At 33.0% G+C, this 16,776-nt stretch overlaps 3 protein-coding genes, 2 long non-coding RNA genes and 1 other non-coding gene across 12 annotated transcripts; 3 read left to right on the top strand and 3 right to left on the bottom strand.

Annotated features, from left to right (window-relative positions):
- Positions 1-59: 59 nt before the first annotated feature.
- On the bottom strand, positions 60-8,387 carry LOC114941809 (uncharacterized). 5 transcript variants are annotated; one of them, XM_029316949.2, is made up of 8 exons: positions 8,310-8,387; positions 7,282-7,605; positions 4,145-4,418; positions 3,817-4,046; positions 2,556-2,968; positions 2,151-2,425; positions 1,129-1,760; positions 60-1,011 (listed from the first exon to the last, which is right to left on the bottom strand). In XM_029316949.2, exons 2-8 carry the CDS (start codon positions 7,314-7,316, stop codon positions 552-554), a joined length of 2,319 nt encoding a protein of 772 aa, XP_029172782.1. In that variant the 5' UTR covers positions 7,317-7,605; positions 8,310-8,387; the 3' UTR covers positions 60-551. The 5 variants fall into 5 exon arrangements, with proteins under 5 accessions (XP_029172782.1, XP_029172784.1, XP_029172783.1 ...); XM_029316951.2 differs by having other exon boundaries at positions 60-1,008; XM_029316950.2 differs by having other exon boundaries at positions 2,556-2,965.
- TRNAL-AAG (transfer RNA leucine (anticodon AAG)) lies at positions 5,321-5,402 on the top strand. The gene has a single exon. It is a non-coding gene; the product is annotated as a tRNA-Leu (tRNA).
- A 1,447-nt stretch (positions 8,388-9,834) lies between the features above and the next one.
- On the top strand, positions 9,835-10,974 carry LOC146722598 (uncharacterized). Its single transcript, XM_085484403.1, has one exon. The coding sequence runs from the start codon at positions 9,835-9,837 to the stop codon at positions 10,972-10,974; it is 1,140 nt and encodes a 379-aa protein (XP_085340529.1).
- Positions 10,975-11,687: 713 nt separating this feature from the next.
- On the bottom strand, positions 11,688-13,186 carry LOC146722597 (uncharacterized). 2 transcript variants are annotated; one of them, XR_014925065.1, is made up of 4 exons: positions 13,121-13,186; positions 12,626-12,785; positions 12,199-12,331; positions 11,690-11,884 (listed from the first exon to the last, which is right to left on the bottom strand). It is a non-coding gene; the product is annotated as an uncharacterized LOC146722597 (long non-coding RNA). The 2 variants fall into 2 exon arrangements; XR_014925064.1 differs by having other exon boundaries at positions 11,688-12,331.
- A 283-nt stretch (positions 13,187-13,469) lies between these two features.
- On the top strand, positions 13,470-15,041 carry LOC146722596 (putative 1-phosphatidylinositol 3-phosphate 5-kinase). Its single transcript, XM_085484402.1, has 5 exons — positions 13,470-13,588; positions 13,908-14,115; positions 14,214-14,403; positions 14,494-14,752; positions 15,026-15,041. The coding sequence occupies exons 1-5, from the start codon at positions 13,470-13,472 to the stop codon at positions 15,039-15,041; spliced, it is 792 nt and encodes a 263-aa protein (XP_085340528.1).
- Positions 15,042-15,260: 219 nt separating this feature from the next.
- Positions 15,261-16,759, bottom strand: LOC146722595 (uncharacterized). 2 transcript variants are annotated; one of them, XR_014925103.1, is made up of 4 exons: positions 16,694-16,759; positions 16,199-16,358; positions 15,772-15,904; positions 15,263-15,457 (listed from the first exon to the last, which is right to left on the bottom strand). It is a non-coding gene; the product is annotated as an uncharacterized LOC146722595 (long non-coding RNA). The 2 variants fall into 2 exon arrangements; XR_014925102.1 differs by having other exon boundaries at positions 15,261-15,904.
- Positions 16,760-16,776: the final 17 nt, after the last annotated feature.

Below are 16,776 nucleotides of genomic sequence, written 5' to 3'. Positions count from 1 at the left end.
ATATAATTATTTAATTTCTAACATGGATACAATTAACAAATAATTTGTAACATGAGTATAAATCTATTCATATATATATCCTACAATTAGCTCTAAATATAATTAATTCTGAATTTGGTTTCTTTTGTACAAAAAAATTGCGCACGATTTTCTAGCTCCTGTTAAAAATAAAACAATCTCATTTAGAATTAGATAAAAGCGATAAGATTTGTACGATAGGATTTATTCATATATGCGGAAAATGATATATACTTTTGTAACTTTCAAAAATTTCTGCAAGAAGGAAGAATTAATGTCTCACTAATATGAAAGACATAAGACATATATGGATATATGTATATATATATGTGTGTATATGTAAATGTTTAAGAATTGATTTCATCGATTGATTTTCAATTATTCTGCATACAAAGTTAAAGGCAGTGTGTCCACACATTTATCGCTACTTTTATCTTTTTATATCGCTTTTTTTATAACATAAACATTTCAGGCAGCAGATTATTATAGTATATATTTTTTCAACGATGAGCTTTCGCCACCGATCGAAAGTCCTAGATGGTATTCGTATTGTCGTACCACGGTGGCATCCATCTGGTCGGAGTTCTAGGTCTTCCTCGAGACATCGGTACCATAACGTCGACATTTCTGTCGATGCGATTTTTCCTGCGAGCTTCGCTTCTATCCGATACGTTTTTCGGAGTGTTATCTAGAACTACGAACGGTTGATCATTGACGCGACGATTTTGCCTGTCCCTGCCGAAGCTGGGCGAATACGGTCTGATGATATCATCGTCCTGAATCGTATGATCGACCGAAGGACTGCGAACAACTCTTCCGGAAGACTGTCTATGCTGACCGAAACCTCGCGGCTCGTTGTCGACGTCACAGACGTGCAATCGATACGTTGGACTGGGAGATCGCGAGATTCTCGTGGAGATCGCGCGATCCGCCAACTCTAGCTGCGTCGGTCTCGATGCCATCGGACTGACTTGAGACAATCTAGAGCTTCTGCTAGAAGAGAAAATTTTGATATAAAATTTCAAAAATTAATAAAATTAGTTAAAAAAATTTCATACTTATTTTACAACATAAATCAAGTTTCATTTTCCTATAAAATGATTTAATTACCTTCTGCTGGCGGGTGGTGGTTTCCCAGTGACATTCTCCTCATGCATTCGCGTGTCCAATATAGAAAAAGCATTTTGTTCTTGGGCGGGTATTGTTTTGTCACATTGACCAATATTGTCATTTTTAAACCAGTAACCATATTCTCTTCTCTTTGTTGCGCTTGAACTGCCTCTACCATATATCGTTTTAGGTTCCGCGCAGCTCTGACGATCGTATTTCGCGCAATAAGCTTTTCTGTATTCAGGTTGAAGATCAAAGGTACCTTCCAAACGTAGATTCGCTGGCATCTTCAGTGTTTCGACCTTTGGTATGTATCCATAAGGAACGTACTGCGATCTCACCTCGCTTGTGGGTTCGAACTCGAATGTACGACATTCTTGACGATGAATTGGTCTACTAAAGCATGCGCTACCGCGACCGGAAGAGGAGACGTTCGTCGGTCTCAATAACGGCGGTGGTTTGCGATAGATAGGACGATCCCGCGGATACTCCAGGTACTTGGACTGGTACTCTGGGTCTTGGTCGATCTTCATGGAAAACTTGGAACGCGACGGCGAAGATACCTTTGAGCCATCAGCACGACCTATTTCATCTTCCGGCTTCGCGAGCTTTGGCCGTTCGCGTGGAAAATCCTGTAATAATTATAGATATTTACAATTAACGTAATTGTATAGGTACATACATTTTGCATATAATGCAAACGAAAAAAATGTCTTTTCTTTCAACTGTTTTTCACGCATCTTTATGACTATTTTTATTATGTTTTTTTTCTAATTCCTCTTTCCTACTTATTTGTTTCTAACAGATTTTGAATTTTTAAATTAAATTTTGAACAATCCTTTAAATATAAAATAATTCTCAAAATGATAAAATATTTACAATTATTGATGACTCAATAATACAATAATTTAATAAAAATAGCACAAATAAAGTTATCGCATGTTAGATATCTAAAATTTATTCAGAAATTTGATTAAATGCAAATAATTATAACAATGAAAAGATAGCATAGAGTATATTACCTTGTATGCATCTCGATACTCTGGAATTTCGAGTGGTCGACCATTTAAATCTTCCAACTTTGACACCAACATTTTCATCTCTTCGTCCTTCTTACGTTTCTCTTCTTCATCATCTTCTTCTATCCATTTATCTTCTTCATTATTATCTTTGATCTGTTTAGCGTCTACTTCTTGCTGAATGCGAGGGTGAACAAAGTTTTCAGTACTCTCTGTACTTTGGAAAAAGTCGCCGCCAGCTTTTAAATGCGTTTGCGGCTTCTTTGATTGCAGTCTATCTATATAGAAAAATATACAAAGCAAAAAAGAGAAGAAATGACGGCGTGAAATATATCTCATAGAGTTTTAAACAGATTTTTCTTATTTAATTTTATTTGTTGCTTTTTTCCAAAGTTTAATTTTATTTACCTCTAACATTATAATCTCTGAACACATCGGTGTACTCCGGTACAAAGTAGATATCTCCCTCGAGCTTCAGGTTTGTGCTTCGTCTCAGCAATTCTGGTCTCCGGGCTCCCACGAAGGGAACGTACTTGTCCTGATTTTCCGTCGACGTCTCGAACTCACCCTCCATCTTCAAGTTCGTGGGTATACGCATGAGTTCCGGTCGACTAACATTGAGCCACTCGATAAATTTCTCGCATTTCTCCGTCATGGTGTCCAGGTCGCCCTCCATCTTCAGGGACGTAGGTCGACGCGCAAGCTCGGCGCGATGCTGGCCCTCATAAGGTACGTATGCCGAGTAAGTTTCCGTATCGGTGTAGAAATCCCCGCCGCACTTCAAGCTTGTACCCCTTTTCGCAATAATGGACGGATCGCTACTTTTAAGATAATATAGGAACTATAGATCATTTATAAGCGCATCGATCATAACAATTTCAACTGATCTTCATCTTCGATATTTGTGCTTCACTTCTACAATTTATATTAATTTCTGAATTTCTCTCTCATGAGTTTATATATTAACAAATTTAATAGAATTAAAAATTATTTATGGGTGTATGTGTGTACATTTTGATATTTTATTATAGATAAAATATATTCTCTTTGTATTATGTTGTATAGAATTTAATTCGCTTGGCTTGATATACCAATAAAAATATAATTATATACCATTTGCGTTGCTGAATTGTGATATCTTGAAATATATGTTCGTGATTTATTAGATGTTGCAGAAATCCAATAAAACGCAAAAGAAAACAGAAAGTCGGTTCTCTTACTACTAAATTGCCAATTTATAGTTGCATGACAGTCGGATTTATGTTTCTTCGATATTTACACGAACTCGCGTGTCTCAGGACAGTTTAGACATAAAATGTCCTAAAAGATTCACGACAGAAAAGTATTGATAATCTTCGTAAAATTAACTAAGCGAATGATCAAATTAAAATTAGATTTCAATCTGCGTACTACACAAAATATTTTATTATATGCGTATACACACACGCGCGCATATAATTTCTTAATTTTTGACATATATTTTTTAAAAATATGTATTATGTAACATTATTATATTATTAAATATATCGTTTTGTATAGAGAAATCTTTTATTCTTTCTCTTGCTTATTATTTATGCAATTACTATAGTAAATATGTATATATTGATCTTAATCTAACATTATAATTTGTAATTATAATTTGTAATAATAATAAGATTAATAGCCTTACCTTCTGATAAGTGACGGACGTCTGAATGAAATCTCAAACTGCGGGGCTTCCACTCTTGTCTCCATCTTCTCAGTTCCATGGACCAACTGGGTAAAAGCATTCTCTTCTTTCGTGTTGGATGGATCCTCGATTGCTTCGCGCTCTCGAAAATCCATACAATACGAAGCATCTTCGAGAGTTTCCTCCGAATAATCCTCAGGTTTTCTTTCTTCTATCGGCCAGACATTTTCCTATTACACATACATATAAGTATATATATATGGATGTATGCTTTTAATGTGAGCATAAATAATCTCAATATTATACATTGACGAAAAAAGAAAAATACCTTAGAAGGTTCCTCGACATTTGCACCAAAAGCACGATGATACTCAGACGCGGAATCCTGGATCGTCGATTCCGGATGAGACTGAAGATTGTCCTTCGGCCGATCCTGGACGCGCCTCCTCCGATAACGAGCCAACTCGTCGACCGTCAATCCTTCGAGAAACGGCCATCTCTCCTTGGTCTTGCTCCTACGTCCCTTCTTTTCCTTGCCTTTACCATGCGCTATCTCGAGATCCGGGGGTGGCTTCCCGACACCGCGAGAGGAGGATCTTTGCCTAATCGTAATCTTAATTACAAAGTGATATCATACATTTGTAATTTTATTTATTTTATTCTTAGATATTTTTTTATTTAATTGTAATAATTCTGTTCGATGTTTGTGTCTCTTTATTGAGAAAGAAAGAATTATATCTTCGTTGAATATTTAAAACATTTGTTATATTATATTCAAGTTTGCTTCAAAAATTCAAACTATCGTATTCGCGAATGAATAAGATAGTTTATTGCGACGCGATAGGGATGGATGACTTGAGCTTACTGAAGATGAGCTTACCGAAGAACCAAGCCGAGGTATATTAGGGACGCGAATTAGGGATGTAAGAGGGCGGGTCGGCTGGAGAAGCGGCGAGGAGGCACGGAGGTAGGACTAGGAACAGGAAGAGAGTGGTACGAAAGTGCTGTACATGCCGTTACAACGACTCTTCCAAATACGACACGAATCGATCTGCAAAACGCGCAGCTTGAAAAATAAATCTCATCCTGGCTTAATGGTTCGCGCGCACGTCAACCCTCGCGAATTACGTCAACGACTACATTTGTGACATGTCCTGAAAATGTTTTGTACAGTTTCAACTGCGACTAAAAAAATTTCGACAAACGGAGAAACCGTCCTAGATATATTTAAATTGATTAAATAGTTTTGAGAAAAAAGAAAATTATGTAAAAAAAAATGTAAAATATGCACTTTGACTGAAAGAAAAAAATATTTGGATTTGTAATTGTCTTAATGGCATATAATATTATTCTTTTAGTCCATCCTAATTAATAATCATCATGTGTGTATATAAAGTGTGGATGTGTAAAAAAGAGATAAAGCTAACTGTTACAGGGATCGGTGTAATCTTGTAATGAGCGGAATGAGCTTGCATGTCGGGCTGAGAAGGGTAAGCTTGCGTGAGGTAGCGTGGCCGAGCGGTCTAAGGCGCTGGTTTAAGGCACCAGTCTCTTCGGAGGCGTGGGTTCGAATCCCACCGCTGCCAAATTTTTGTATTTTACCACCCTCATTATTTTATCCCACTCATCTGTCCCAGAAATTTGGATAACGTTATCAGGCCTTATCAGATTTTATTCGGCGCCATTTATTTTCGTACAAGTCTCATTGATCTTTTTTCGCCCAGTTCGCAGATTTATTCTCGGTCGATTCGTAATGTTGAGGTTTCTCATTCGACCCAATGGCCCCGATTTGAACCGCGACCCTTACCATCTTGACTCCCCCTCGCACGACAAATTTGTATGCGCCGCTAAATTAATGTCCGCGCCACGTGGTTCGCACGCACCGACGAAGCCGCGATCCGCGATACGGCGTATCGCCACCCGGTCAGTTGTTCTGCGGTCTCGGTGCGTGATTCAATCTAAACGCATTTTACAGAGCCACCGCCGCCGGTGCTTGCACGCGAGCTTCCTTAGTAAAAGGAATCCAGGCCGTGGCCCATCAAAAAGTCTCACCCATCTCGTCTTTTATCGCCGAGTTTTTTAAATCAACCTTTAATTAGAAATGTGCGTGAACGAATTTAATTAAATACTTCGCATTTAATATTTTAATATATACCCCTTTCATCTATTATTTATTATCTTTTAATAATAAAATAATATATCCCCATATCTTTTATATATCTTTAATTTTTTTAAATTAGCTTCTTATATAATATTATAGTTCTTTTTTTATAAACAATATGTTTTATTTTTTTTATAAAAGATACAAGCAACGTGTAAAATATATCTTGTTTTAAAATCATTTTTCATAAAAATTTGCATGTTCTATTTCTGAACTTGATTAACGAAGAATGAAAAGACATGGATATCGCCGTTTTTTGCACGTTTGTGATTACGATCTCTGATTACTTTGGGAAATTAATGCGGTAAACACGATATCGACGTTTTTAAGCTGTTACATTATTGGGTAGGCGTGACTAACGATCAAGTTAAATGGGATTAAATGGCTTTTCAGGCGAGATGATCATTTACTTGAAAGCACGACCGTGATAAATGCTCTTGCCACTTATCAAATTAAAGAAGATTATTATTGAAAGTAGCACGTGCCAAATAAGAATTTAAATTAATATTGATAGTCGAGATATAATCTCTCTTCGATATATCGATTTAGCAGCAATCACCTAATTACAGATAATCCATAATATATAGAGTATATATTTACATAAAAGATATGCCTGAAATCTTTCGAGTATATATTTCACATTGTGCAACTGGAGCAGTACATGTATGATAATGTCATATATGGTAATAAATCATATACATGTTATTTGCATATTATTACTATAGTACTTGCAACTTGCAGAAGTACTTACACTACTTATAAACTATAGTTGCAGTAGTATAAGTAGTTTAAGTAAAGTTCTGCAAGTATAAGTTCTGTAAGTAATAAGTAGTTGCAGCAATTGAATTAAGAGCTATATATATCATTTTTACAACAAAAAATAAAACATATAAAGACATTGAATTGGAAAAAAATAGAATTAGCAAAAGTATAAGTAACTTTTTAAATATTTCTTTTTAACGCAGAAAAAAATAGTGAAAATAAAAGATTTATTTTAATCATGGATTATTGCTTTCCGCATAAATAATTTATGTATAATAATTATGCATTTACTAAAAAAAGAGAAAAAAAATAGTTGCATAGAAAGAATCAGGTAAATTTTGATAAATAGCGTATAAAAAATGCTCTATCTTCAGAATCTTCAAACTCTTAAAATCCTTGCGGAAGAAAAAAGGAGCGAGTGGCAAAGAATGATATCAGACACGTGGATTGAAATGAAACAGACGAGTTAATTAAATAGTGCAGCGTGCAATGTATATTCTTCGATCGACTCGCGGCTTCCAGAAGCCGCGCCAAACGTTTACCTTTTGCCGGAACGGTCGCTTTTTCCCTCGCCCATTGCATCGTCCTATCCAGCGATCGCCCTTCGAAGGATGCGACAAAGTGACGACGAGATCAGGGAGGACTCGTCCCTGGAACGACGTCCGCGTGGAGCGGAAGACGAGGAAAAGGTACGAAGGAGCCAGCGAGCGGAGAGCGCCAAACCTTCCTTCTGGCGCGAGTGCTTCTTCGGAGATGTTGATAAGAAGGTGCTAGGGGTGATACACCTGCGCAGCTGCGAGGATTGGGGCGCCTAAGGGCGGCAGGGTGGTGAGCAGGATAATATGATAAAGCCGAGTTGGACGAACCTGATGATTAATTCATAATAGATAAGAAACAGTTCAGTTTCATAAAACTCATAATAATATTATAATGACGTCATCATGATTTTATTTATCATTTAAAAATTATCTGGATAAAAATGATTTAAAGGTGACAAGAGGAATATCATTTTAGAGCTCATCCGCCTTATAATATGAAGATACTCGCTTTATAGAATTTGTAAAAAAATTATGTTGCTTGAATATTATGTTAGAGTGAACAATTGAATAAATAAATAATTGTAATATAAAAATTTAAGAGTGATAAAATGATTCGTAAATAAATTTATATTTAAATATACAAACACAAATATATAAAAATTTATTTTACGTTGACTTTATCAGTGTTCTTCTCATTTGAATTGCAATATGATTTTGCTCAGATAAATTTATTCACTATTATATCTTAAAAAAATTATAATAGAATTTTGCGATTGTCGATCTTTAATCAATGATGAGTAGATGAATAAGTTATATAGCAACATTTTATCTATATATATTCTTTAGAAAAATCTTGTATTTTTCTGTATTTTATATACTATTGAAAAACATATCATGTATAAATATTAGGTTAACAAATATAGGTTAACAAATATAATTGTTAGCGATCTTTCAAATATATATATATATATATATTCATTAAAATTTCATCAACTTATCACGAATATAAATTAAGATAAATTTATACTCACATAAACGCCTTGAAGAAATTTTAATTGCATACTCGATGCAATCATCACTTTAATTGCACACTTTTTAGTACGCTTATACGATTCAAATCATAGAAAGAAAGAATGAGAAAGAAAACAAAATGCAGAGTGAAATGAGCGGAGCTTTTTCGTATCGGTGGCGCCTACCTGTCGCGATTTTAAAGAACTAAGAGAATCTGAAATTCTCGGAACGAGCCACAGAGGGCGCCACAATTGCGATTATTGTAGCGACTTATGAATAAATTCACCAGATTTTAAAAAGAAAGTAATGTTTTTATTCATTGAAAGTATAAAGCGAAAGACAAAAAGAATTAATATATGTAACAAATAAATGAATGAATGTGTTGTTATGGAAATATTGATTTTTCTTAAAAACATTATGTTAATGAATTGAAGTTATTACAAATGTATAAAGATGTAAAAAGTGTAAAAGTGCAGTGAAAAGTGTAAGGTGTAATAAAAGTGTAGAGTGTAAATGAAAGGTGTGAATGATAAATGCTACAGTACTTTGGCACAGTATATACTGTAAGACTAGCGTGCGCATGTCCGTTACCGTTCGGTGACAGCCCGTCAGCTGCTGCCACCAATACCGGGTGTCCGTGGAGCATGCGCAGCTCCACGAGAGCGAACCACCTCGAGACCGGCGGGAAAGCCGACACTCTCCTTCGGAACAGTGTTGTTAGACGGGCTAGGTTTTTTCGCGCATGCGCATTGAATGTAGTATTAATGAAGTAGTCACTCGCATGAAATGGGGTCCTGATTTCCCCCTCTGTTTAATTTTTCTTAAATTATTGAAAATTTTTTAAAATAATTAATGAATCGTATAATTTTTATTATAAATATAATAAATTTAATTAAAAATGTTAAATATAAACATACAATAAACAAATAATGAAATTATAAAATATATACATATACGTGTACCTATGTTATAACATACGTAAATTACGAGTTTAGTTTTTATTTATACAATTTATAATTTGAATTATTGATTAATTTTAATATACATAAATTATAATAATACACTTTTATATTACATATATTGTAATAATTTATTTATTTTTACGTACGTTCAATTTATCTGTTTCCTGCGATTCCGCCAAAACTCCGTGGTCCAGGGTCTTGGTCCGTAGTTGCGCGCGCAAACATCATACGTTACTGTAGTCGTCATGGTTACGTCACGGTAATACGCGCATGCGCGAAAACCTAGCCCGTCTAACAACACTGCTTCGGAAGGTATAACGAAACAGACGCGTTCGGTGTACGGAAGTCTTTTGGAATTCTTTTGTTAAATCAGTTACTTATACTTAAATATATCTGTTCTACTTTACTTTGATCCACGGTGTTAAATATTCTATTCCGATCTGTTAATCCCTAATTGATCCAAACTGCGCGCCCGCTTGCCACCTTTCCACGTCTCCTTTATTATCACTCGATATTAAACGGAAACGCGTAAAACAATTTCTAAAAACAATTTCTATTCTTACAATACTGTGACTTTGGGGAGATGCCACAACCATCGAACGTTGACCCGATGCGGAATTCAGTTTTCGTTACGACAATGTCGAACAGAGAGGTTTCTTTTAACACGAAAATCTACCCCTCCGCACCCACACTTATCGATGTGTCACGCGCTACATATGCGGAATTGTTAGTGGACGAGCCACATCTCAACAAAACATTGGTTCCGGAGTACCTCGACTATTACTCCACCGCCCTGCTTTGGTTTAGGTTTACCACCCTTAAGAACAAATTGAAGCAGCCGATCACTCCAGATGAGAGGGATCTCTTACTGCAACTTGACCAGCTCAACTTTGCAGTACCTGAGCCCTTACTTCTGCAACTCAGAGTCTTCGGATCTACGCAGACGATGTCCAAGGAGCATTTGTACCCTGCTTTCCCTCCGCTACCTTCGGAGAACATTGACACGTTTGGTGGATACTATGGGCCAATCAACACCCAAACCCACAACCTATATGAGGAGATACCCTGCCTCGGAGTTACAGGAGAAGCTGTCCGCCGATCTGTTAGTAACGACCCATCCGGAGCATACGTGTCTAGCCTCAGCACGGCCGACCTAGCTGTTAATCAAAACTTGCTAGGATTTCGAGATTTAGATTTGCGTCGCAATGAAGCGAAGAACCTTGCTTTCAACTGTGGTGTAACTTCGGATAAATTTCCGAGCTACCCACCTAACACAGGACTGAACATGGACCTCGTGAACGGTATATCCGCGATCCTGGCCCAAACCAAAACGTTCAAGATCACATCGGTGAACTTTCAAACTCTCGCCGAATGCGGATCAGTAGTCCAGGCCGTCGTAGAACGTCCAGTTCTACCTCTCATCGCCGGCAGTTCAGAGAAAGCCAGTGATTTAGAAGTTACTGCGCTGATGAACGAAGATTTGTCGACGTTGGAATTGGGAATCACCTTCTGCCCCCAACTTTGGAAGGAAGGTTCCACATCAGAAACAGCAACCAACTGGGCTTGCGCAACCCCTGTCCCTGAACCCTGGATCAAAAATCGAAACCAAAGGAGACACGCGCTACCAGCTCACTATTTGGCGACTGTCTTCCGGTCGATCACTCAGAATGGTTGTGAATACCGGAATAATGTTGTTAGACTTCTTGTTACAACCAAAAGATAGTCTTAGCCGGAATTCAGTTTAAAAAATGCGTCGGCTTTAATATCACGTCGGGGTCACCAAAAATGTAGCGACTTATGAATAAATTCACCAGATTTTAAAAAGAAAGTAATGTTTTTATTCATTGAAAGTATAAAGCGAAAGACAAAAAAAATTAATATATGTAACAAATAAATGAATGAATGTGTTGTTATGGAAATATTGATTTTTCTTAAAAACATTATCCCACACAGCACATGTAAATTCCGAGAAAGTTCTAAGAATATCACAAAAGTATATTGCGTATGTTCTAGGAACATTCGAAATACATACTGCGATATACTGAGTATGTACTAAGAATGCTACTATGTCCGATTTTTCCTACTTCTCAGTACATACTGAAAATATCTTTTAGTATATAATAAGTATATCTATAGAATGTCTTGAGTATGACATTGGTATATACGTAATATGTACTTATAATGTACTAATAATATACTCAAGATATTCTATAGATTAACTTATATTTTATATATAAATATAAATGATATATGTTACCGTAAACACCCCATATCCGTTTTTTCATACTTACTAGTGAAAATATGCAAATTTTGACTACTAATAATAAGTATACAGAAAAACAGATTTTAAATGTTTACAGTACATATATATATATATATATATATATATATATATATATATAATCCATTTCTATTTATATATTATATAAATGGATTATAGGTGTAAAATATTGACATTTTGTTCACATATAAAATCTTTTTATTCAAATTTCTTAAATGCTTAAGAACAACTCATACTGTTGCTGCAACAGTATGAGTACGTGAAGAACAACAATCTGCAACAGTATGAACCTCATAACCATTTCGTCTCAAGTCAATAGCTGTATTTTCTACGCAGACATGTGTTTCGACGCCTATAAGTATAATAAAGTCTGGTTTTTTTCCAAATATGTTATAATATTGCACATATATACATATTAATAAAAGAAAACTTATTAGAACAAAATTGTGCGTGTTTTGAAAAATGAATAAATCTAAAAAAATGCTACTTAAATTTGAAAAATGAATAAATCTAAAGAATAGCTACTTAAATTTGAAAAATGAATAAATTTAAAAGAATAACTACTTAAAATAAAAAGGACGGATAATCATCATTATAACCGTTATCAACAATAACTCAAAACAAATTATAAATTATAAAGATTCAAGAAAAGAAAAAAAACTCAACAAAGTACTAGTTTAATCCTTTTCACTATTCAATGTTTGTCTCTGCATACGCTCTTTGGCATGAGCCAACCATATTTTTATTGGAGCTGAAATCTGTTCATCTGTAGCATCAATGTGCAATTTTCTTACTGCACCTAAAAAAGTTTTTAAAATTGTTTGTGAATTATTGATAAATAAAATTTCTTTAATTTTTTTTTATTTTCAAGTTATAAAAATTGAAAAAAAAATTTCGACTTGATTTCTATAATATATCTATACAGATGAGCGTTTAAACCTATTAATATATATATAATAAAACAATTGGAACATTTCTAAGTAATTTAATAAATAAATAAGTTATAAATATTTGTAAATATATTTTTTGATTTGTGCAGAAATTATATAGCATCTAATAATAAAATAGAAAAATTGTTTTTAATTTTACTTACTTATAATAACTTTGCATATGTGCAATTTGAAAAAATTTTCTTTCTTTTTTGCTCCGTACCAACTATAATTCACGGCCAGTTCATTTGCAAAAATTTTTTTCATAAGACGTATACAAGAAGTCCTCAGATCCTGGCATGTAACATGGACTAATTGTTTAACCTAAAATTGTTAAAAAGAATGGAATTATTAAATATATAGATATTATAAGAAACTTTTATATAATAAAATTATCTATTCATGTAAAAATACTGTAAATATATATCAATTTAATTATTCTAAAAATTATATGATATTTTAATAAAAAGTCTACGAAAATTATTAAAACATCTTTAAAGAGACATGATATAATTTAAAAAATAATATATAAAATTGCTAATGAGCAAAAGTTATAAATGTAAAAAAAACTTAATTATAATATTCAGATATTTATTAAATGTGCCATATTTATTGAATGTGCCATATACATATAAAATTATATATTAGAATATTCGTACGATATCATGTGCTGTGTGGGATGTCTATGAATTGAAGTTATTACAAATGTATAAAGATGTAAAAAGTGTAAAAGTGCAGTGAAAAGTGTAAGGTGTAATAAAAGTGTAGAGTGTAAATGAAAGGTGTGGATGATGAATGCTACATCATCTGATCATCTGTCAAAACTGCCATGCGTTATACATGTAGTACACATATGTGTATATACACGTTACGTTGCATCTCGTTATGCGGCAGGATCGAATAATACGATATTAACGGGAAGTGCAATTAGGAAATAACCTTAGATAGGATCGGAGAGAATTGCGGATTGAACTTCAGGATGCGCGCAAGTAGATAGTATCGGCGAGAATGAACAAGAACATGAATTCGCCGTCGAAACTCACGGAGTTTGCTCCGTTGAGTCCCGAAGAGAGCCAACCTGTCGTAGCGTCACTCTTTTCCAAATTTTTCAACTTTACCAGAAGTGAGTAATCGGCTAAATATGTTTAATTACATCATATTGCTATAAACCATTGTTCTTCTCTATAATTGTTGCATTTGTGCTTATAATTAGATACCTTCTTATAATTAGATTACATTTTAATGTTTGATTACAAATCCATAATCATAATAAGATGTAATTACTGATTTGTCAAAATAAAGATATAATATAAAAAGTAGTATTTGAGCTTATTTTCTCAAGGAGAAATTTATAAATCTAGAAATTTGGTCTGAACAATATGATGTACTAATCTTATTGTTAATATTTTGACTACTATCATGTACTGTATTACATATTATGTTTAGATCGTCAAGCACAAATGATTCCACGGTATCTTCCAACAATGACGAACGTAATTCCTCCGATTCAGACTCATGGAAGCAATCAGAGAGTACAGAACAAACCCCAGATGATGATAGCACTAGTATGATCAATTTTTCATTAGCTGGCGAGGGCCGCAGTTTACCAAATGTTTTGAAACGTATTAGTAATATTGTGGCATCAAAAAGTAATGTAAGTGTTATATTATACCTTTACTTTTACGCTATATTATTACTATTTTATATATTGTAAAATTTCTTGTAATGAAAATTTTCTACATTACTTTATAGAACCTACGTTCATATAAAGATTCTCAATTGAGAAGTTATTGGATGCCAGACAGCGTGAGTAAACAGTGCTACGAATGTGGTGAAAGATTCACGACGTTTCGAAGGAGGCACCATTGTCGCGTATGTGGACAAATTTTCTGCTCCAAGTGTTGCTCCGATCAAATACCAGGGAAAATTATGGGATGCACTGGTATAGAGAAACATGAATATCTATATCTCTAGTATATCTGTATAAATATAAATATAGATTTATTTTTATGTTTCTATATATATTTCTTAGGGGATCTCAGAGTTTGTACATATTGTTGCAAAGTCGTTCTCTCTTATTTACAATCATCGGATATGAGGAGCGATTTATCGGCGGATTTAAAAGCGTTGCAAGAAGATCTTCAAGTGAAGTATGGAAACGATTCACCATTGTTAACTCGAAAGCACACCAGCGAGTCGATGGGTGACGAAACCTCTATATGCCGCGAAACCCCAGCATGGGAAATTTTTGGAAAAGAGAATTACGCGCCCAAAAACCGGGAAAATGGGGGGTTAAATTTAAAAATTAAAATTATTTATTTTTTTTTTTTAATTTCTTGAAACTCCCCCGTTTTTTTTTTTAAAATTTTCGGGGAAAATTAAGGTTCCCCCTAACGTTTTCACAAACCCTTTCCGTTTTCGTTTTGGGGAAAAATTTTTCCGGACTTCTCAGTACATACTGAAAATATCTTTTAGTATATAATAAGTATATCTATAGAATGTCTTGAGTATGACATTGGTATATACGTAATATGTACTTATAATGTACTAATAATATACTCAAGATATTCTATAGATTAACTTATATTTTATATATAAATATAAATGATATATGTTACCGTAAACACCCCATATCCGTTTTTTCATACTTACTAGTGAAAATATGCAAATTTTGACTACTAATAATAAGTATACAGAAAAACAGATTTTAAATGTTTACAGTACATATATATATATATATATATATATATATATATATATATATAATCCATTTCTATTTATATATTATATAAATGGATTATAGGTGTAAAATATTGACATTTTGTTCACATATAAAATCTTTTTATTCAAATTTCTTAAATGCTTAAGAACAACTCATACTGTTGCTGCAACAGTATGAGTACGTGAAGAACAACAATCTGCAACAGTATGAACCTCATAACCATTTCGTCTCAAGTCAATAGCTGTATTTTCTACGCAGACATGTGTTTCGACGCCTATAAGTATAATAAAGTCTGGTTTTTTTCCAAATATGTTATAATATTGCACATATATACATATTAATAAAAGAAAACTTATTAGAACAAAATTGTGCGTGTTTTGAAAAATGAATAAATCTAAAAAAATGCTACTTAAATTTGAAAAATGAATAAATCTAAAGAATAGCTACTTAAATTTGAAAAATGAATAAATTTAAAAGAATAACTACTTAAAATAAAAAGGACGGATAATCATCATTATAACCGTTATCAACAATAACTCAAAACAAATTATAAATTATAAAGATTCAAGAAAAGAAAAAAAACTCAACAAAGTACTAGTTTAATCCTTTTCACTATTCAATGTTTGTCTCTGCATACGCTCTTTGGCATGAGCCAACCATATTTTTATTGGAGCTGAAATCTGTTCATCTGTAGCATCAATGTGCAATTTTCTTACTGCACCTAAAAAAGTTTTTAAAATTGTTTGTGAATTATTGATAAATAAAATTTCTTTAATTTTTTTTTATTTTCAAGTTATAAAAATTGAAAAAAAAATTTCGACTTGATTTCTATAATATATCTATACAGATGAGCGTTTAAACCTATTAATATATATATAATAAAACAATTGGAACATTTCTAAGTAATTTAATAAATAAATAAGTTATAAATATTTGTAAATATATTTTTTGATTTGTGCAGAAATTATATAGCATCTAATAATAAAATAGAAAAATTGTTTTTAATTTTACTTACTTATAATAACTTTGCATATGTGCAATTTGAAAAAATTTTCTTTCTTTTTTGCTCCGTACCAACTATAATTCACGGCCAGTTCATTTGCAAAAATTTTTTTCATAAGACGTATACAAGAAGTCCTCAGATCCTGGCATGTAACATGGACTAATTGTTTAACCTAAAATTGTTAAAAAGAATGGAATTATTAAATATATAGATATTATAAGAAACTTTTATATAATAAAATTATCTATTCATGTAAAAATACTGTAAATATATATCAATTTAATTATTCTAAAAATTATATGATATTTTAATAAAAAGTCTACGAAAATTATTAAAACATCTTTAAAGAGACATGATATAATTTAAAAAATAATATATAAAATTGCTAATGAGCAAAAGTTATAAATGTAAAAAAAACTTAATTATAATATTCAGATATTTATTAAATGTGCCATATTTATTGAATGTGCCATATACATATAAAATTATATATTAGAATATTCGTACGATATCATGTGCTGTGTGGGATGTCTATGAATTGAAGTTATTACAAATGTATAAAGATGTAAAAAGTGTAAAAGTGCAGTGAA

This window comes from Nylanderia fulva, unplaced genomic scaffold (assembly GCF_048542155.1).
Source record: "Nylanderia fulva isolate GAGA-0341 unplaced genomic scaffold, ASM4854215v1 Scaffold3, whole genome shotgun sequence".
Lineage (NCBI taxonomy): Eukaryota > Metazoa > Arthropoda > Insecta > Hymenoptera > Formicidae > Nylanderia > Nylanderia fulva.
The sequence above is the reverse complement of the archived record's forward strand: the minus strand, read 5'-3'. Positions and strand labels throughout refer to the sequence as shown.

Bases quoted from the DNA above. Each gene is read 5' to 3' on its own strand.
- LOC114941809 (XM_029316949.2), bottom strand. From the start codon at position 7,316: ATGGGCGAGGGAAAAAGCGACCGTTCCGGCAAAAG. The intron at 4,419-7,281 runs GTAAACGTTTGG...GATTACGATTAG, and splicing joins AGCGACCGTTCCGGCAAAAG to GCAAAGATCCTCCTCTCGCG. The intron at 4,047-4,144 runs GTATTTTTCTTT...TATGTGTAATAG, and splicing joins ATGTCGAGGAACCTTCTAAG to GAAAATGTCTGGCCGATAGA.
- LOC146722598 (XM_085484403.1), top strand. From the start codon at position 9,835: ATGCCACAACCATCGAACGTTGACCCGATGCGGAATTCAGTTTTCGTT.
- LOC146722596 (XM_085484402.1), top strand. From the start codon at position 13,470: ATGAACAAGAACATGAATTCGCCGTCGAAACTCACGGAGTTTGCTCCG. The intron at 13,589-13,907 runs GTAATCGGCTAA...TATTATGTTTAG, and splicing joins TTCAACTTTACCAGAAGTGA to ATCGTCAAGCACAAATGATT. The intron at 14,404-14,493 runs GTATAGAGAAAC...TATATTTCTTAG, and splicing joins GAAAATTATGGGATGCACTG to GGGATCTCAGAGTTTGTACA.